At 38.6% G+C, this 22,264-nt stretch overlaps 1 protein-coding gene across 16 annotated transcripts in view; it reads left to right on the top strand.

The window, feature by feature from the left end:
- Positions 1–15,544: 15,544 nt before the first annotated feature.
- The window catches only part of LOC113613285 (peroxisome proliferator-activated receptor gamma), a 231,601-nt gene continuing 224,881 nt past the window's right edge, over positions 15,545–22,264 (top strand). For 9 of the 16 annotated variants that reach the window (XR_003430157.1, XR_003430156.1, XR_003430158.1 and 6 more), the window contains exon 1: positions 15,969–16,312. Coding sequence is in view for 6 of the 16 variants with exons in the window: in XM_027093889.1 (XP_026949690.1) it covers positions 15,984–16,312 (329 nt within the window). In the remaining 10 variants the exon portion in view is untranslated. Of the gene's footprint in view, positions 16,313–17,172; positions 17,324–22,264 lie in introns of those variants that run through there. The other 7 variants (XM_027093892.1, XM_027093893.1, XM_027093895.1 and 4 more) reach the window with 6 other exon arrangements.

Genomic DNA, 22,264 nt, shown 5'->3' with positions numbered 1-22,264 from the left:
ATTATTAAATATTTTCCAAATAACTTTTTAGTTTGAATAAATCATGGCAAATAAATTCTTTCCCTCAAAATATAGTAACCAAGTAATAGTGATCAAAGTCCAAGATATTTTATCCTATGATGTGTTTAGGGTTCATAAGCTATTTATTATGTTTCAATATTTAACTAATCATTTCTGAAGACAAACATTTACTTCCTTTCAAAATTGAATGAACAAACATGAAGTCTTGTTTAAGATTTAAATTGGGTGACCTGAAGCTTGTTATTTCTTTCTAAGACAGTACATTTAGGGTGGGTGCTGAGCTAACTTGTTTATGACTTCCATTGGCATGCAAAATAGAATGTTTGGGGGTTTGTTTAGTTTGGTTTTTGACAATCAATTCCCTGCACTGATGGTCTGGTCTTAGAATTTTTCATCACAATTTTCAAAATTCAAGTTATTAAAATGACAGCACGTGTCACCCTTGCTCTTTTTGTTCACTAAACATTAGCTAATCCTTTAAACTGGAAATTTTTTGCAAAGATCCAGAAACACAGACAAGGGGACTATCTGTTGCCAAATATGATAGGATACATTGTAATCATATTTTCATAAGTAACTTATAAATCTGTACTGCAATTTCCTAATACATATTACTTGATTTCTCAGGCAATTAGCTTCAGAAATTACATTCTCTCCCACAATGCAAAAAAATAATGTCACAAAGGTGAATTCTAAGATACATATTGACAATAAAGGGCCGTAAGCACACAGTGGGCAAAAGTCCTAGCAAACTTGAAAAATATTTAACTGAACAATAATGGAGCAATGCCAAATGCTAAAAGTCACCAGAGATAATTTTAATTGTTGTAGATATAATGGTGTTCAATGACAGCTGTTTGGGAACAAAAAGGTTATTTCCTGCAAATTTCAGTAAGTTTTCTCCTAAAATAAACTCTCATTGATTGTTAAAATTACCAATTGTCCTTAATGGCAAATGGACACCCAAATTGGCTAACTTTGAATATGGAGTCACTGCTACATGTTGATTTGTAAACACTATCTGGAGGAAAAATTAAAAAGACATAATGTAGCCCAGTGTTATTTCTCCCTATGGAGATATTACAGGACTCTTATGTAAGAGAAGTAGTTGAAAAAAATATCTAAAGCAAAAAGCACTTACGAACTGAATGTTGCAACTTTCCCAGTAAACACAGCTTCCTCTCTCCTTTCCCCTTGTCTTTTTTTGGAAATGACAAGAATAAGCTTTTTGAAAAACTGAATTTTGCTAAATTATAAATTAGAAATAGTAATTATTTAACAAAAGAGATTTAACATATTAGTCAATAAAAATGTATTTTGTGAGCTGGCCTAACAGTACTAGAATAAGCTACTTTAGATGCTGTGCTTATTTATACAAGTCTGTTTCTGAGTTTATTTGACATGAGGTTATAATTTTATACACTATACTTAATGGTCCAATGCTACTTTTGTCTTTATAAATTTTTAAAGTTTAACATCTACTTGAGTAAAAGTAATGTGGGGAAATATAAGGAGGGCACAGTTCTTTTTCTTAAATCTAGAGATATAGTCATTCAGTTCATTTATTATTAATTCATTTTATTTTGCTTCAATAGTTTTTCTAATTAAGAAAATGAATATGTATTCATCATTTTTTTAATTGGAAAGTTCAGAAAAAGAATAACAATCACCTTGAACGCATCCCACTACCCAGCCATAACCACTGTTAAAACATACACTTATTTTTCTCTAGGCATTTTTCTATACATGTGTATGTAAATATTTTTTTAAACAAGATGTATGTAGCATTTTGGGTTTTTATTTTAAAGATTTTAGTTATCAGTTTAACAATGATGAGAAAAGAACTGAAAATTTTAAAAAGAACCCCCATTGTCCTTAGGTACCATTAGAATTACCATTATTATTAGATATTTAAGAATTTTTTTCTTTTATTTCATTCTGTTTCTGCATCGTGGGATCCACAGCATTCAATTATAGCTTATTATGGCTTGTTATGTAGTATTCTAGTATATTCTACTTAAATATTCCTTTCAAGAATACTTTGTTTTGAACAAAATACTTATGTGTGGTCTTATATATCAAAATAATGCATTAAATCTATGTTCTTAAAAGATGGAAAAATTAAGAGGAAATTCCTATGAGGTTTAGTTTTCTCAAACATGAAATTAAACATGGAAGTAATTGAATATAATCACTAATGTTTGCCAACCAAAAGTTTTAGAACTTAGGCATTTTGTTTCACTCACTTAAGATACGTTTTAAAATGTATTCTACATTGGATTTAAACAGAATAGATCTGTATGTTCTGACATGAAAGGCCTTATTGAGTAAAAAATTCACAGAACAATGCATTTCAAATAATTTTCGCTAAACAATTATAAAAGTGTGTGTGCTAAAGTCCATATGTACTTCTATATTTATGAAAATGCAAAAAATGCCTCCAATCTGGGAAGGGAAGTGGAAGTGGGGAGGAAGTAAGAGGGAACTTTTGCAGTTTATTCTAGATATTTCTGTATTCCCTTCAACAAAAATCCTGCATTACTGCTGTAATTATTTTTAAATGGAAGAAATTAGAGTGACCTAACATCCTTTCACCATTTATACTGGCCCTTCAGTGCTCTGAATTCTAGTCACTTCCGTAACCAGCTAATCTCTCCTAAGAAAGTTGAAAGCTCCTAGAGGAGATACAGGCATGGTACTTTGCATTTTCCCCACAGCCCTGGCACTAGCGCCTGGCACAGGAAGTCCTAGTGTGTCTGTCTTGAATGTATAAAATAATGACCTAGACTATGATTTTTAAAATTTTTATTTTATATTGGAGTATAGTTGATTAACAATGTTGTGTTAGTTTCAGGTGTACAGCAGAGTGATTCAGTTATACATATACATGTATCTGTTCTTTTTCAAATTCTTTTCCCATTTAGGTGATTACAGAGTATTGAACAGAGTTCCCTGTGCTAAGCAGTAGGCCCTTGTGGGTTATCTATTTTAAATACAGCAGTGTGTACATGTAAATCGCAAACTCCCAGTCTATCCTTCCCCCACCACCATTCCCTCCTGGTAACCATAAGTTCGTTCTCTAAGATTTAGAAGCCACCAGCGCAGCAAAACTATGATCTTTTGGAGAGGAGTCTACCAAGAGCTCTGGTGGGTCTCGGTAGGCAATTCACTGTAAGTCCTTTGTAAACGGAACACATTGAATTTTATTGCCCTTTCTAGTATAATTACTAGAAGCTCAGTTCAAATAAAGTTTAACCACACATGGCATATTTTTTTTGAAAATAAGATCTGGGAGAAATGAAAGTAGTGAATTCTAGTACCACAGCAGGATCACCTAGGAGCTCTACAATGGGCACCAATTTTTCTGTTACGAAAGAAAGAACTCTGGGCATTCCACAGGAGCACAGCAGCTGATGGCAGGAAATAAGATGCTAGATTTTATAGTGTGAACATAGGAAGGAAGGTGTAAATGGGGCCTATCCCTGACTGTTAGTATTGATCTTAAACCTAGATAGATAGGGCCGAGTTCGATACAGTGACTACAGTTGCGAATTGTAGTGAAATAAGAAATTCAGTCTACTTCATCATGAATTATATTAATTATATTAATGGATTCCAAAGTGAGAAAAATCTGGATGGACACTTATTGCAGGTGATTTCTTTCGTAAAACATACTGATATAGTACCAAATAGCTTCAGTTATTCAAGCTGAGAGCCTCTTTCCAGATATGTTTGTTTGTTTGTTTTCCCCAGATCTGTTCTGATCTAGCCACAGAAATAGAAGTCTGGCTAGAAATGCATCAACCCCTTCATTCTGGAGACTTCCGCGTCTTTCTTTTCACTGGCGCTTTCTCCTCAGCTTATCATCATGTGCAAACCTCTGTCATCTTAAAAAACAGAAATAAAAACCACCTTGTTTAGACTCAGCTTCTCCTTTGTAAAATCAACCCTCTTCCCTTCACAAACATCTCAAAAGAGCTGTCTACATTCATTATCTCCACTTTTTCACCACCACTGGTAACCAGCAGTAGCTGAGAGGCTAGACCCCGGAGTTAGGTAGAGCTGAGTTATCTTTCATCTGTTGCAGGCTAGTTGTATGACTCTGGTCAAGGCCTTTCAGTGCCTCCATTTACTCATCTGTAATATGAGGATGATGCATTAATACCTCAGAGAGCTGTGGTGAAGGTTAAACAGCACGATACCTTACAATGCCAGGCACATAGTAGTTGCTCAGTAAATGTTCCTGACCGACACGGGCTTCTACCTCCCTCTCCTCTTTCACCCAAGTCACCAGGCCCATCTTAACTGACATCTCTGTGCCCTCTGAGTACTGTCTGCTCCTTCCTTTGACCTTCATTGTACCAGGCAGTTCTCAATTTTCTTTTTTTCCACCTCTCCAGCTGCTCCTTCTCAGATTCCCTCTATCCCTTACAAGCTCATGTTCTGCAGAGATTTCTCAGAGATTTCTCCTCAGCCTCCTCTTCTTGTTCTCCCTGGCAGTCCTTTCACATCAAAGGCTTCATTGGCTAGTGTACGATGACAACTCCACGTTGTATTTCCATTTGAGATTCCCTTCCAAAGTTACAGGAGTAGGGAGCCTATCGTCCATGGACATCTTCACTTGGATACCTGCCCCCACCAACAAACACCGAAAACTCAGCATGTCCCAAACGCACCCCATCAATTGCTCAAGTTGGAGCAAATCTTTTTTTTAAAAGGTCTTGTACTCTACCTTCTAAATGTTTTTGTACGGCTGCATCATACTCATCCTTTAAGATTAAGGTCAGGTATTACATCTATGGGGAGCCTTCCCATTTACTACTCCCCTCTCCAACCTGAGTTAGATTCCTCCCCTCTCTATGTACCCCCCAGCACTATATAACACCTCTTTCATTGCACTTACCCATTGTGTTCTAATTTTCTTTAGCTTGTCTGCCTCCTCTACAGGACAGTGAGCTCCCTAAAAGCAGAATTTTTGTCTTTCAGCTAACACAGTGTATTTGACAGTGAACCTACACCAGCCTCCCCTCCCCCTGCTCCGTTCAGCTTGGTTAATTCTTCTGCTATCTCAGGCACACTGTAAAACAGCCTAGAATTTAGCAAAATGATGGGGAGAAGCTCGATGACATTACAGCTTACAAACTGGTAAATCTGTTCCTAGATAAGTAAGAGTTAACTATATACTAAAGTTCAAGGGAGCCTTGCCAAGTCAATAAATTACTTGGTGTTTACTGAATACCAACTGTTTTCCCCATATACTGAATATGTTTACTATTTCCATTGCTTACATTTCTTACTGAGGGTAATTGAAATTTTTTTTTTTTTATTTTCGTAAGACGGAAGAGATTCTTTCGGTAAGAAATCATCTTAAATGATGGCCCTCAAATACTTGAAGAGGTAATTCTATCTTGATTGGGACTTGGACTCTGTAATTCACACGACAGAGAAAACATTAAAAATCTGGCCTCATATTTGAGTTCTAACACAATTTTCAGTTTATTACTACTGACCTGTTCATTATAGCAATGGTTCCCAAATTTTAATGTGCATAAGAAGTACACCTGTGTCAGGGAAGGAGAGAAAGAACCAAGACCGGGAATGATGATGAGAATTTGGCATTATTTGAAATCTTTCCACTTTTAAAAAAATTAATTAATTAAGTTATTTTTGGCTGCGTTGGGTCTTCATTGCTGCCTGTGGGCTTTCTCCACGTGCAGCGAGCAGGGGCTACTCTTAGTTGCAGTGCGCAGGCTTCTTATTGCAGTGGCTTCTCTTGTTGCGGAGCACGAGTTCTGGGCACGCGGGCTTCAGTAGTTGTGGCACGCGGGCTCAGTAGTTGTGGCTCGCGGGCTCTAGAGCGCAGGCTCAGTAGTTGTGGTGCACAGGCTTAGTTGCTCCGCCGCATAGGGGATCTTCCCGGACCAGGGCTTGAACCCGTGTCCCCTGCGTTGGCAGGCAGGTTCTTAACCACTGCACCACCAGGCAAGTCCTGAAATCTTTACACTTTTTTTAAGAGAATTTTGTTCACGTACAATTTGCGGAGATAAAAATAAAACTTAAAATATCATCCACGAGCTCAACCAGGTGAAATCTTGGATTCCACCTTTTTAGGATTGGAAACAAACAAAGAAACACAAAACAGAAATATTAAGTGTTTGATGTGCAGCCAGATTTGAGAACCACTGGTTATCTATTTCCTATATGGAAACACTTTGAGTAATCATGGAAGTTAGCAGTAAATACTCTTTCATAAACAAACAAACTGGCAAAGTAGACAAAAAATTGCTGACAAAAATTAGCAGCTACAAATACTTAACACTAAAATAATTGTTAGTTTGCCAGAGTTGTGGGATTTATTTTAGAAGTAGTCACTAACTATATCACATTTTTTACATCAGCTTCTCTTCTTTCTCTAATGGTAGAATTAAGGACCTATTAAATTCTATGGTTATTTGTCAAAGTGTCTAATCTTTAGGTATCACAAATAAACAAAATTGCTCTTATTCATTGATTCATTTACTGATATTTATTGAGTACCTACTATATGCCAAGCACATAAGTACTTTGCATGTAAAGTACCAGGATTTGGGGGTTCTTCCTGTTTGGAATAGAATGTTATTTTGAACATAATAATAATTCAATAAATGTGTGTTGACTCACTGATTAAATTTAGTGTAGAAAATACTATTATTTGAGCTCTTTTGAAATCTATACAAGAATGCCGTCAGAAAAGTTGCATTGTTAGAACAAGTAAGTATCAGGAAATCCTCTTAGTAGTGGTGGTGTCAAACATAAAAACTGTATTGGAGGACCATAATGTAAAGTTGAACAATACACCAATTCCTTTTTAAACAAAAAAGGCAAGTTTAAAGGAACTGTATGACAACATTTAAACTAGAAATGTACTTCTTAAGCTTAATCAGAGAAGTTTCAACCCAATGTGCAAAGAGAGGGCCAAAGAGTGTTCTCGTCTGGAAAATAATCCACTATAGTATTAGAGTAAAATGAAGTGCTTGACTTTTTTTTTTAATTTTATCAATTTTTTTATTGAAGTATAGTTGATTTACAATGTTGTATTAATTTCTGCTGTACAGCAAAGAGATTTGGTTACACACATATATATACATTCTTTTAAAAATACTCTTTTCCATTATGATTTATCATAGGATATTGAATATAGATTTCTGTGCTATACAGTAGGACATTGTTGTTTATCCATTTTATATATAAAAGCTTACATCTGCTAATCCCAACCTCCCACTCCATCCCTCCCCCAACCCCCTCCCCCTTGGCAACCACAGGTCTGTTCTCTATGTCTGAGAGTCTGTTTCTGTTTCATAGATAGGTTCATTTGTGCCATATTTTAGATTCCACATATAAGTGATATCATATGGTATTTGTCTTTCTTTTTCTGACTTATGAAATGCTTGACTTTTAATCCAAGATAGCAAACTAAGCACATATATTTACCAACTGTCCCTACTCCAAAAGCCCAGGCAAATGGTTAAGGCCACTGTTAGTCTATAAGTCACCTTTGTGTGAATTAGCAGAAAGACACCTCTTCTTTCAGGTAGAATGAGTGCATGGCTAGGACTTCAGACCCTCTCTGTCCACTTGGCTAGCCCTTTGGGGCAGAGTTATAACCTGCACAGCAGTCTGCTGCAGCCCTGGAAGGAGAGAATGACAAAATGAGGTAGGCGGCTGGAGAAAAGAAAAAAACATGCTGGTTGCTATTTGGTAAGGGAAGGATATAAATAATCATCTTTTTCTCCATTTTTTTAGTTGAGATATAATCCACATACTGTAAAAATTCACCCTTTTAAATGTACAATTCAGTAGGTTTTAGTATATTTAACAAAGTTGTGCAACTGTCAGCACTGTCTAACGGGAACATTTCATCACCCCCCAAAGAAACTGTACTCATTAATAATCATTCCCGATCTTCTCCCCACAACCCCAATCCCCTGGCAACTTCTAATCATCTTTCTGTCACTATGGACTTGCCTATTCTGGACGTTTCACATAAATGGAATCATGCAATATGAGGTCTTCTGTGGCTGACTTTTCACTTAGCATAATGCTTTTGAGGCTTATACTTGTTGTAGTATTATCAGCACATCATTCCTTTTAATGGCTTAATAATATTCCATTGTATAGATAGACCACATTCTGTTTATGCATTCATCAATGGATAGACGTTTAGATGGTTTCCACTTTTTGGCTACTATGAACAGTACTCCTATGAATATTGGTATACAAGTGGCTTGACTTTTTACAAGAAGCTTATATCACTTGTATAACTTTTTAAATAATTAAAAAGAAAAAAGTCACAATTTACATAAAAGTCCAAGGCTGTGATTTCTTTTTTTTTTTTGCCGCATGCGGGCCTCTCACTGTGTTGCGGAGCACAGGCTCCGGACGCGCAGGCTCAGTGGCCATGGCTCACGGGACCAGCCGCTCTGCAGCATGTGGGATCTTCCTGGACCGGGGCACGAACCCGTGTTCCCTGCATCGGCAGGCGGACTCTCAACCACTGCGCCACCAGGGAAGTCCCTGTGATTTCTTTTTATTTTCTATTTTGTTTTTGTTTTTCCTCTTAGATTTAAGTATCCTTCCATTATTTGGTTGTACTGACTTTTGTTGCCCCTATATTACAATTGTTATTAATTTTGTGGTTTGTAAATGTTTTATTTGTTTTATACAACATTGCCTCTTTAAACATGCTACATGATACATAGATTTAAAAATTGGGGGTGGGGGAATGTCTAGTGATATTTTAGGATTAAATATAATAATTGAAAAATTATAGTGAGACTTTTGTTCTGTAGAACCAGACTAAACTAAACTAAATGCTAATAATTTGATTTCTGTCATTAATAAATTATGCAAATCATCTAGGTCACTGCAATTCCATTTGGCAGGAAAACAGTTAAAGACGTCAACTAAATTTATCTTTTTAAAGCCCTGTACATGGAAGAATCAACTTCTTACTACCACAGGAATAAAATAATTTTTAAAAAATTCTGCATCCTAGGTGAAGGTATGCAGAAATTGACCTAAAAGAATTGATCTACTGAAATTTTACTGTGAGAATAAATGGATAATTATAGGAGATCAAAATCAGAAAAATACTTTGGGGAGGAAAAAATATCCATGTATCCATGTTACAGTGGTAGGAAGAGTGGCTGCCAGACATAATGTCAATAAGCAAAGCCCCTTGGTAAAGCATACACACCTCCCAACTCTCTCCGTACCTCTTCCCACTAGTGTACAGAAGTTTCTAAACATATAAATACAATTCATGATCAACCTACCTGTTACTTATTTAAAACGCAGTAAAAATGCAAAACAGAAGGAAGAAGTCTATGCCGGGCCAAAGTGTCATCCCCAGAAACTGGCTCCAAATTTCCTGTCTTGGATGCATGAAAAATGCTCCTTTAGCTGTCAGTGCCAGGGCTGGCCAGCTAGAGACTGGCGAGAGAGCTGTGGGGATGGCCAGGGCAGCAAGAAGTCTGTTGCTATCTTAGTTCGCATCCTTCTACCTTAAGGCATTTCAGAAGTAGGCACCTGCGTTCCTGAAAACCTCTTCTGTAAAAAGCAATAAAGGAAATTATATTACTGGAATATCACCGTGGAAACAGAATAGCTGACATCACTCTAATAGAAAGCCCAGTTCCTCAGCCTTCTGCTCAAACTTCCCTGTCCTCAGTCTGCTCAAAAGAGAAATTGTGTATCAATAGTAGCAGTTCCTTGTATCAAGAGCAAAGTTGGCGCATGGGTCCAAATATTCAAAATAAAATTATGTTCATAAAAACAGAAAGGCTTGTGGCTATGTAAGTAAGGCTCAGGTCAGTAGCTGAGCCTGAGAATTTACATAAACGATATTCGTCAACTTTGTAGACATCATGAAGGATGAAAATACAACCTCTAAAGGTGACTGAATTTATGGCATTACTATTTTTTCAATAATAAAAATGTACGCCATATGTTAGGCATACCATCATCCAGGGCTACAATAGCAAGTAAAAAAATCTCTGCCTTACGGGCCGTATGGGAAATCTCTGTACCTTCCTCTTAATTTTGCTGTGAACCTAAGGCTGTTCTAAAATTATAAAGACTTTTAAAAAAAAATGCTGCCTTCATGGAGTTCACATTCTAGTGTGGGGAGAGAAACAGTAAATAAATAAAAGTTTAAAAATATAATTTCAGGTAGTGATAAGTGGTAGGAAGAAAAATAAAACTGTTAAGAGAATAAAGAACAACAGTGATGGAGGACCTCTTGATGAACTGACATTTGAATTATTTACTTAATAGTAGGCTTGGGTTGCAAGTTAAACACTTGGCAATCAATCATTCAACAAACATTGATTGTCCACTTATTTGGTTTCAGGCCTTGTAGGGCAACAGGTCGTGGGTGTAAAAAGATCAATAAGCCATGGCTTCTGCTGTCAAGGTGCTTACATCTTAGTAAGGGAAGATAGACACTTCATGGGCACACAAGCATTGGGGTTTTTTGTTTTTTGTTTTGGAGGTTTTGTTGCTGTTAGCAACTGAAGTACCATAACTGCCTTTCCCCGGGTCCAAGCTCCTTGCCCATTACTCAGCCTGGACACGGCATTTATGTCCTTAGGTTGCTAAACTCCGGAGTGTGCAGACGGTGGTCCTCTGAGCAGTGAACGCGTTTTACAACTCGCCCACGATAGCCGTTAAGAGTTGAGAAAATTTCAGCAGAGACTTTTCTGATAAATCCAAAATCTAGGGCAAATTGCTTGAACCAACTTTTAAACAGAAGACTTAAGGACAACATTTTAAACCAGTTTGAATTTTTTATGATGAAATTCATTTGGGGGATTTAGAGAATTATACAGAAGAGGGAGGCAGGTGAAGGTATAGATGAAACAGTATTAGCCATAGACTGAAGCCATAGGCTGAAACCGGGTTATGGGTACAGGGGGTATTCATTACACTATTCTCTCTACTTCTGTATTTGTCTAATGTTTTTCATCACACAAAGGTTTTGTTTTTTGTTTTTGTTTTAGTTTTATGTGACAAAGCCTAGGACCCATAAGTTCACATGCATACCATGAGAAAACCATTCTCATACAGATATCTGGGGTTCATAGCTATTTCAAAATCTACTTATTTGACTGGTGACTTTTTACTTACAAGAAAGAGAGTAGCATATCCATGTAGATTGATGACTAAATATGACACATATATGAAAAAAACCCCTCAATTCAGCATCCAAACTGTGTTTTAATACATTAGTGAGTAACTTTCAGAAAAAAAAATTCTCATTGCTTTCACATAGTTGATAAACAGCATTTATTGAGTTCCTACTAGGAGCCTGACTTGGCATTTTCTCATGTTATCTCACTGATGAGATTATGAGAATATATTTCCATTTTATAGATGAGAGAACTAAGCCTAAGAGAGGGTGAGTCTCCTGCTCAAGGTCACAATAAGCAGAGATAAAAATCAGGGCTCTTTCCATTCTATCAGTGCTTAATTAAAACCAAACTCTTGAAAAGAAAAGACAGATAGAAGGTAGGACAATTTTCCTGAACTGAAAACTCTGGCAGGCATTCTCTTCTTCCTAATAGCTACCTCCTACCTCTTGATACTTAGAAGCCAATCTGATATGCAAAATACATCAATTTCTGAGGGAAAAAGTGAAGAAAAACTGATAAAGCAGGGCAAAAACCTCTTTTTTAAATTTCCTGAATATCAAAAGTATTTTTGAACCTTTAAAAGATATTTTCAAACCATTAAAACTTTAAAATTTAAATAGTCTAATTCAAAACTATTGAAATTACCAAATGGAATTTCCTTGGAATTAGATATTATTATTAATTTCATAGATGCTTACAGATTATGAGAAATAAAATATTTTGAAAATAGGAGTCATCTCATTCAATATTAAAGAAAAGCATATCACTGAAGAAATGGCCTTAAAATTATGTCTCTTTCAGTTCTTTCAAATTATCTAAAAGAAAGCTCTAAATTGGGGTATTAAGAGAAAATAAAATATGAATTGGCGTATATCTTCCATGTTTTTTATTTTGAACCAATACATAGCTGTATCATATCATAACCTAATGATTTGTATATAATCAAGTATTTATTAAAATATTCCAGCAAAAATTTTTTTTTATAGGCAATCACTCAAAACAGAAAGAGAATGTAAGTTAAGCAGAGATGTATAGTGAAAGGATCAGGCAATTGGAAATTAGAAGAAATGGGTTACAAGTCTGGCTTTGGTACTTAAGACCTTATAAAAATGGGCAAGTCATTTGGTGAAGGGCAAGATAAGACAGAAAAGCAAGAGTAGGAGAAAAGGACCTTAATAAAATTCAAAGTAAAATTGGGAGATTGCAGGTAAAATTTCATAACTAGACTTAAAAATCATATGTGGGAACACAACAGAGTCATTCACAAAGTAGATGTGTGTGTGTGTGTGTGTGTGTGTGTGTGCGTGCGCACTTAGCCTGTCCAACATGTTGCACTGGCTATCATTTTTTTTTTAATTTTAAATTAAGAGCATCTAAATCTCCTGAGAATTTATGGTGTCTAGAGACTGAGAAATGGTATCTCAGTTAGAGGAGCAAATGTCAGAGCCATGACTGCGCACAGCTGCTGTAAATAAGTGACCCTCCCCCAGCCCCCACTGGATGACTGGAAATACAGCACATTAATTTTCCTAAACTCAATCTGGTAAATGGTTACATGTCATTCACTATTGATGCCAATGCTGTTTTGCTGAATGCCTTGAAAATAAAATTTTTGTCATGATTTAAAATGTTTCCCTTTAAAAGTAATATACCAGTGTTTAAAAATACCTGAGGTCCGTCAGTAGGGGTAGTTTAAGTATAGTTGGAGTAAACTGGGAATCAATTCAGTTAAGGCCAACTCCCACTACTAGACCTGTACTTCCTTCCCAGTCTAATAAACAGAGTATGCAATTATGAACCTGGGAACAAAGTTCCCCTAGTTGGAAGAAAAGCAAATATGTCTGCAAATCTCAAATGAGATTAACAACTGAGCATTAACTGCAGAAAAATAAGTGCCTCAGGACCAAACCTCAATATTTGGAAGAAGCCCTTGTGGTTGGGGAAAAGTGAACCAAGGCACAATCTTTCATCTCTAGAAGCTAAATGTGGATGGAACTGCATGTGTGCACTGTTGCAGGGTGGAGACCATGTGCTATTTATCATATTGTCCCCAGGACTTAGCAGAGGGCCTGGCACAAAATAAGCACTCAGTAAATGTTTGTGGAATGAAAGAATTCTGCATTATAGTTTATACAGTGTTTCTCCAGCTTTTGAAAATGTGGCCCCACAGTAAGAAATACATTTTACACCAACTCCTGGTACATACAAATACATACACACGCACACACATAACACAAAAGTTATGAAGCAACACTTTAGGGGAAGAATTCTGATAGTTTCTGTTCTCTTGTGTTCTGTATTATTTGACTTATAAAAAAAATTGGTTATGACCCAGTAAACTGATTTCATAATCCACTAATAAATCAAGACCAGTAGTTTAAAAAATAGATTTATGCTATTTCTATTTCTATTGCTTAACTTCTTACATTTTTAGGCTTTACTAACTATAGATCACTTTTTAAAATGACAATTTTTATTGTTAGTTAGTTTACACTGTTGTGTTAGTTTCAAGTGTATAGCAAAGTGACTCGGTTATACATTTATATGTTCTTTTTCAGATTCTTTTCCATTATAGGTTATTACAAGATATTGAGTATAGTTCCCTGTGCTATATAGTAGGTCCTTGTTGTTTACCTATTTTATATATAGTAGAAAATCGCTTTTTTTTTAATCTGGAAGAAAGTTTAGAAACTATTCAGATCAACTCTAAAATGTTGTACCAGTTATAAGCTCACTGTGGTGAGATTCCACTTAGTCAATATTGTTGAATTATGAGTATTTCTCCACGAAAAGCAGATTGGCCCTACCTCACACCATACACAAAATTTAACTCAAAATAGATCATAGACCTAAATGTAAGAGCTAGACCTATAAATTTGTGGCCACCAGAGGTGGGAGGAGGGAGAATTAAAGGAGGGTGGTCAAAAGGTACAAACTTCCAGTTATAAAATAATTTAGTACTAGAGATGATAGATATTCACTAAACTTATTGTGATAATCATTTCATGATGCATGTAAGTCAAATCATTTATACGGTACATCTCAATAAAACTGGAAGAAAAATAATTTAGTACTAGAGATGTAATAGACAACATGATAACTATGGTTAACACTGCTGTATGACATATAGGAAAGGCATTAAGGATTAAAGCCTAAGAGTTCTCATCACAAGGAGAAAAAATTTTTTTCTTTTCTTTTTATTGTATCTATAAGAGATGATGAATGTTAACTAAACGTATTGTGGTAATCATTTCACAATTTATGTAAATCAAACCATCATGCTGTACACTTTAAACTTATACAGTGATATATGTCAATTATTTCTCAATAAAAGTGGGGGAGAAAACTCTGTCAAACTAAAAATCATTGGATTGTACATTTAAAGTGTACGGTATTTAGGGACTTCCCTGGCTGCCAATGCAGGGGACATGGGTTTGAGCCCTGGTCTGGGAAAATACCACATGCCGTGGAGCAGCTAAAGCCGTGCGCCACAACTACTGAGCCTGTACTCTGGAGCCCGCGAGCCACAGCTACTGAGCCCACGCACCTAGAGCGCGAGCTCCGCAACAAGAGAAGCCACCGCGATGAGAATCTCACGCATTGCAAGGAAGAGTGGCCCCTGCTCACCGCAACTAGAGAAAGCCCACGCGCAGCAATGAAGAACCAACGTGGCCAAAAATAAATAAATAAATAAATTTTTTTTTAAAAAAGAAGGGATGCATGCAGCACTTCTATGCTGGAGTGTAGAATGCTGAGCCGTGTCAATCTGACTACCTAAACGGCAGGCAAGGAAATGGTGTTTTTCAGTGATAAATAAAGTGGTCCTCTTTGAAGTCCCTATTCAGCTGTGGCTCTTAACTTCCTATTTTACGGGACAGGTGGAGAGCATGAATCTATTGAATTAAGCTCTGAACCTTCTCCGAGGTGATAACCATCCTCATAATGTTTTACTTTAAACTGCAAACAAGGACCAGCTGCCCTAGAGGAAAAAGAACTAGCCATCCCCAACCAATTAAGACGCTAAAGGACTGGAGCAAGTAATCCTGGGCAAGTAATTGATAAGCTGCTTAAAATCACAGTTTTTATGCACCTTTGCTCCCCAAGGACGGCCAGGCCCAGAACAGGATGTTCAGTAAATGGGATTGGAAAAAGGTAAGGAAAGTCAGGCCTCAAGTCCAGAAGACTAGGAGGCTTTCTGGCTGGACATCTATCAACCCCCTTTGGACGGGTCACGATAAAGGGAGCTGCAGGAAATGAAGCTGCCCAGAGTCCACCTGGTCCATGCACGAGGAAGCTCGACCCCAAACTGCTCCTCAAACTGCAAACTTAAGATTCCCATGCCCCGCGTCCCGCCCCAGCCCCGCACCATGTGTCCGGGTCCCTCAGCGTAAAAAACACTGCTGAAGAAGTTTAAAAATTCTGTCAGAGGTTAATGAATACTTTAAATTTTTGCAATTAAAACTTTGTCGCTCTAAGTGAATAATGAATACCAGTGGGAAGTACAAATGCGAAAGCGGGGGGAGCAGAGTGTGCAGCGCCATTGCGTATGGGATAAAAACCAGGTGGTCCTAAATATGCTCTTCTTTCTTTTCTTTTTTTTTTTTTTTTAAGAATGTCATCGAAAAGAACTTGAGGAAAAGAAAAAAACAAAACAAAACACCCGCAGACCACTGCGAAGGCGAGACCCGCGGGCCTGGAGAGGGAGGGCAGCTCCGGAACTCCACACCTCGGCTCTCCCCGACGTGACCGTGGGCATCTTCCTGGGCTCCGGCCGGTCCCTCCTCAGGGAAAATGGGACCATTTCTGGGTCGCCTCCCAGCGGCGGCTGTGAGGAACAAGCAAGGCCGGGCGCAGAGTAGGGGCTCCAGGGAAGGTGGGCGCGGCGAGCAGGAGTCCTACTGTGCGCGGGGCGGCGGCGCCCCGGCCGCTCCCCTCCCCCTCGAGCGCCCCCCCCGCCACGCCCGCCCCGCGCCCCCGCCCCCGCCCGCCCCCGGCCCGGCCTGGCTCAGCGGCTGCAGGCGGGGCCGACCGCACTCGGAGCCCGAGCCGGAGCCGTTGCCGCCTAGGGCGCTGGGTCGGCCACCGGGACACCGGAGCGGACCGCTAGGCTACCGCCGCAGGTCAGGGTCGGGCTGCCAGGGGCGGTCGGGGCAGCGGCGCCGGGCGAGGGCCCGTGGACGGAGGGGTTCGCCGAGGGGCGCGGGGCCCCTGAGGGACCCGCGCTGAGGCGCGCTCCGGGGGGCAGGGGCCGACGGGCTCTGGGACGGAGGGGCCCCGGGCGGACGGGTCGTGGTCCGAGGGCACCGGGGCTGACAGGTCCCGGCCGAGGGTCGCGCCCTGAGGAGACGTCCCGGCGCAGGGCTAATACACAGGCGGCGGAGGGCACGGGCTGCGCGCCGGGCGCGCGGGGGAGAGCGGCGGTCCGCGCCGGCGACGCAAGCCCGTGCGCTCCGCGCGGCCGTGACGGGCCCTTCGGCGCGCGCCTGACCGGGGGTCTGAGAGAACCTGGGTCTTCGAGCCCCGGCGAAAGTGCGCAGGGTCCGAGAGCTGCTCCCGGGGTACTTCGGGGCCGGGCACGGGATCCCGTGCGGGTGCGTCCCGCGGCGACGGAGTCCGGCTCCAGCACCCAGACAGTGACCATTGCGGGGTCGTGGTGACAGTTAAGTTAGGGGCGCACTTGGGGGTCACCCAGCCTAGGTGCCCTTAAGCACTTTGCTGGCGGTGAGCCGAGTGGAAGGGCCGGGGATGGGGGCTGGCTTGCCGGAGGGCAGGGGATGGAGAGCGCGGCCCCCTCCCACCCCCGCAGTGGTCGGGAAGATGGCCTGCCGGCGCCTTGGTTCCTCCACGTGCCAGGCTCGACTCCTGCTCTTCGGAGCCTGACTGGGGTAGGTGGAGGTAGGGCAGCTAAACCGAAGTCTCTGGTCCCTCCGTGTAAGGGGTGGAAAGTGGGTGTGTATTTGTGGTACTTTCTGTCTCGGTATTTGGGGAGGAGCCTGAGGTAAGGAGGCAGAAACTGGGAGTAACCTATCTGCTGGTTTTATATAAGGTCACTTGTTAGGTAAAGAAGGGGCCTTTACCTCTGCTGGTGATCAGAAGGCTGCGTTTCTAAATTCTTAACTCCCATTGCTTAGGTGAGTCGGCTTCTGTAACTGCACTTTGTTGAAATGTGTTGGTGATGCGTCCCAAATTTGCAAGATGATGATCATGATGATCGTGGTGATGATATTATATCGTTACTATTTTGTTGTGTTCTTGTTTTACCGCGAGAATTTAATTCACTTGGGTCTGAGAATAATGGTTGGGAAAATAGTGTCAATTATTTTAAGAAGCATAAAGTAAAAAAAAAAAAAAACTGGTCTGTCATGAAGAAGCTGAAGTTTTCTTCTTTTCCTTTCAAAATTGGGGTCAAAATGTAAAATTAATTTGTATAGATCATCATCTGAAAACAAAACCAGGCAAGATGACTGAGTTGTATGAAAAACTCGATTTTAAAGTACATTATTTTCTTGTTAACTTTTTATCATTCATGAAACAAATTGTAACTGGAGTTATTGAGAGAGCAATGACTGACACCCTTTAGAAGGAGCTGGGCAGTTCTTGTCAGATCCCAGGTATTCGGTGGCAGTCTTCTTGTTCATAGCTAAGTGATCAATCGCTGACTGAAAACAGGACCTCCTGATGGTCTAGATGATTTAGAAAACCCTTTTGGAATAGAGACTGACATAGACACTCATTGCAGCTTCTTTCTAAAGAAATACCTTCCACTCCTATGAAAGTTCTGTAGAAAATACTCAGAGATGCTACCAGTTAGCTTTTGCAGTGATATTTCCAAAGATCTTTTTCAAGTTTGAAAACAATTTTTGTGTGGTCTGTTTTCAATCAGATTCACTCTGAAGTTTGTACGGCACCATAGTATTCTTTAATATACAAAATTGTAAGATGAATGCTGTTAGCTAAAAAGTGAGGTTGGTTACAAAAGCATCCATTTTTGTCTTAATGTGTACTTCTCATCATTCTTCTTTATTTAAATTATAATGATATTTGACACTTCACTTGCCGATGATTATATCTTAAATTCAAAGGTCTTAGAATCAATTAGTGACCGACTGCTCAATCTTTTGCAAATCAGTGGAAGGGGGGAAAAACCTGGTGATTTAATTTTTAAATCAGAACTTTTTCATGTTTAAAAGTTTGTTTCTTGCTTTTATGATAACTGCTATGAAAACATGGCATCAGTGAAGTACAAAGTTTTGGAGAATTCCAGGCTAAGTTTTTTGGGCACTTTTTTTTTCATTCTTTTAAATTTAAAAGGATATATTTCTTTTTTTAATTAAAACTAAAATATCCACCAGCGTCATATTCTTTATTAAACTTAGAATACCTTGAAAATAGTTTTGCAATTGGCATTTTTAATAATTAAATACACTATTTTCTTTGAAGGGACTAGTTTCCTTACTGTTCGTTTCTTTGTATATTTTTCAGAACTACATTTTAAAAACCATTAAATTGTAGTTTTTAAAAAATCACAATATTAATTCCAAAATCCCTGTGACGTTAAAGTTGTATTGTTCCTGTGTATTAAAATTTATACAGAGAAAAAAAAGTATGACTTTAGGATTATGCATTAGAAATAATACATTACTGATCACAGCTAATTGCTCTTAGTAAGTTATATGACTATAAACAAATGCTTATTTTTCTCTTCTGTAATTCTCTGAAAATAAGGATGTTTGCCATTAACCCTAATTATCAAGATCATTTTGTATTCGAAAGCTGTGTGAGTGGCACAGCTGTGGAAGCATAAACAGGTATTAATAATACATTTCATTTAGTTTTCAAATTGTGAAATGGTTTTTAATAACGGGAGACTTTCATGAAAACAATATTAAAATAATACTTTACAAATGTTTTATATATCCTGGTCTATTACTTTCTCTTCTTTCCTAGGATTTATATATGTCCAATGGGTAGGACAGAAAATGTTGGTCATTCTAATTTGTGGGTGTTCTGCTCAATTCACTGTCACTTGAACTTAGAAACATAATAATGCCATAAGGTGTGGCAAATATACCGGAAGAACTTTTTGGTCTCGTAGGATTCCACTAAATAAATATCAGCTGTAGAGGATTTTTTTTTTAAATCACTAATCGAGAAAACTTGTTATGTCACCAGTCTATAGGCGTAAACATATGCCCCCTGACACCTTCAAAATTGTTAAAGTGGATTTCTAACTTGCTTTTCTTATTTTTCCTAACAGATCTCCTCATGAGGGTAGCTGACCTCTCTTAAGGCCCTGTCCCTTTCTCTCTTAAGGCCTAAAAGCAACGAAAAGGGCAGCGATTTAAAATGCTTATTACAAAGGTCCTTTGAAACCGATCTAATTTGACTCCACAAAAGTACAGTAAGATCTGTAAATAACCACCTTGCTAGCATAGATAGCCCCAGTATATCAACATTCAGTTAGCTTCGTAGCCTTCTAGATAAAATTTTCAAATTGAAGATTATTTGTAACCTTCCTCGGCTTTGTCGTTTACTGTTTGTATTGTATCACAATACAGAGGTAGGCTTGGGGGAGTTATATGGCATATCTTTTGAAGCTTATTTAATAAAAATGTCATGTTTTAATTTTTATTTACCTACAGTACTTAAGTAGGTTCTTGAAAGGAAATCAGCTCAAATAAAATAGACCGTATTTTGGGGAAAACTTTTGGAGATGTTAAGACAACAGCTATCCCTGATAATAGTATATACTTAAATTTATTTTTTTATTTTAAAAAACAGGTTTATGTATTCTTCATATTTTTCTTCAACAGTCAATGCACACCTATGTTTTAATAGCAAATATTTAATTCAGAATGTGAATGTTTACATTTTTAACCATTTTAATTATTATAGTGAGGCAAGTCACTTATCCATTCTAAATCTCCATTTCCTAATCAATGAAATGGGAAAAGTATTGCAATTATTGTTCTGTGCTCTCTTTTTTGTATGACTTTAAGACTTTATCAGCAAACCTGTGTATCTTAAATGATATGACCTTGGCCCTGAATTTAATTGAGCTAATACTTTTCCAACTATTTAGTTCACCCTAGTATTAATTTTGAGATTATTGTTAAGAATAAACTGAAGATAATGCTTGCCATGTGGTGATCGATTTATAAAATGTTTCTGAAATGAGAAATTTCATCATTATTCAGCTTAAAACTGTATTTCCTATTCTCTGGTGACTTCAGACAAAAATCAGCCTAGGAATCATTTTTGTTTTACTGATAATATCTCTGTGAGTCCTGTGTAAACACAGTGTATATCCTTTCGTGTCCGTTTCTATGTCTAATGCGTTTATAAGGTGCAGGCTATGCTTTTATTTGATAAAGTTCTATTCTTTACATATTTTTATGGTGCACCCTGTAAATACTTAATGTGTGTTTGTTTTTTAGTGAGGCCTATGATCCTCAGATCAAAAGACATTTTAGTATCGCAGCTTAAAGACTACATAGTGGCTGTGCTTGTCATAAAGCTTGGGGCTCTTTCTAAGAAACTGCAGCCAAAAAATAGACTTTTAATGGCTTGAAAAGTGAATCTGCCTCCTAGGAACCCAACAGTTTACTAGTAGGGACTCACTGGAAAAGCATATAATTAACTGCGTCATCCAAATAATAAATTTTAAATTCTCCTTATGGATTGTTAAGTAATCCATTTTATCGTCTCCTTTGCAAGCAAGTAAGGGCCTTGGTTCCAGGCCTGAACCCCTCACCCTGTTCCCTGAGTATGCAGCTACAGAGCCCAAGTGGGGACCTAACTCAAAGGATGGGGGAGCAGAGGTCAAAGAAAGGCTTAGGCCAGTGCTTGTAGATGAGTGTTCCATGTTTTCAGTGGCTTCCCCTGTGCAGGTGGGGAGTGGGGAGCAGCCCTCATTTCCACTCTCTTCACGTTCTAGTTTGGCTTTCTCACAGCCATTGCTATACCTTCAGCTATTCTAGCGACCAGGCCATTCTCAACTTGAAAATCTTTGGAGGGACAGGCTGCAATGAGATTGTTTTCTCTACTGTGATTTCTCAGATGTAAAGGAAAGAAATGAAGTCATCAATTCATGTACCATGAATCATTTGCAATAGAGATTTAAAACCTTACAGGGAGGATTTACACTCAATCCTGTAGTAGTTTAGTTCAGTTTACTTCAGTGTCTTGTTTAAGAAACATTTTTCTTCCATTTCACTGGTTTTTAGAAAATAAATTCATTGCCAGTTTTAACTGATTTTTTAAGGAGCACTTTAATTTGTGGACTCATCTAGGAGAATTGTGATGTGTGGATAAGCCTCTCTGAGACAGATTTCCTGACCTTCTGGGAAGAGTTCAGATTAGCGCAGACCTGGGGTGAGAAGTCTGCACAGTTTACCGCAGATAAGGAGAAGGTAGATAGGAGGAAGAAAAGTAGGGAAATACCCTGAGTGGGAGTGTAAGAGATCTGTGTGTGGGTTGCACAGTAACTGTACAGACACCTGGATGAAAGGGTTGGTTTCTAAGAATTTACCCTGCCCCTCGGTGACATCATAGACTTTTAGGACAGCTTCAAATTCTAAAGTTGCCACTTTGCACTGTTTCTCTCTTGGGCTCTATAAGTTGCTTCAGGAGAGGATCTGGAAAAGTGAATGCAAAGAGGATATTCTTATCCTGCGTGTTTAAGGAGTAACAACTATTCCTTTACAGTGAAGGCGATGGGGAAACATACCTATCAGACTGCCAGGGGCAACGATGAGGTGCTGGAAAGAACTCCTTAACCTTGACCCCACCCCACTGGCCTTCATTTTGCCGCCAACACCATCTGTGTCCTTTGAAAGTTTGGAGTCCACTTGCAAAATGCCAATATTTCCAGCAGGGTTAATTCTTTAAGACATCCTCAGCAAAAATTTGAAAGGTTAGCTCCTGGTTTGCTTGCTACCTGCAAACAAGGCTTTTAAGGAATAGTAAACACACTTGGAATTTGAAAGAGGGGATCAGGAAAAATAGGGAGAAGGAAAAATAAAATTAACGTGATTCATGTCCCCAGTTTTCCATAAACCAACCTTCATGAA

This window comes from Aethalodelphis obliquidens, unplaced genomic scaffold (assembly GCF_003676395.1).
Source record: "Aethalodelphis obliquidens isolate GAN/ISIS:26980383/991018 unplaced genomic scaffold, ASM367639v1 scaffold86, whole genome shotgun sequence".
Taxonomy (NCBI): domain Eukaryota; kingdom Metazoa; phylum Chordata; class Mammalia; order Artiodactyla; family Delphinidae; genus Aethalodelphis; species Aethalodelphis obliquidens.
The sequence above is the reverse complement of the archived record's forward strand: the minus strand, read 5'-3'. Positions and strand labels throughout refer to the sequence as shown.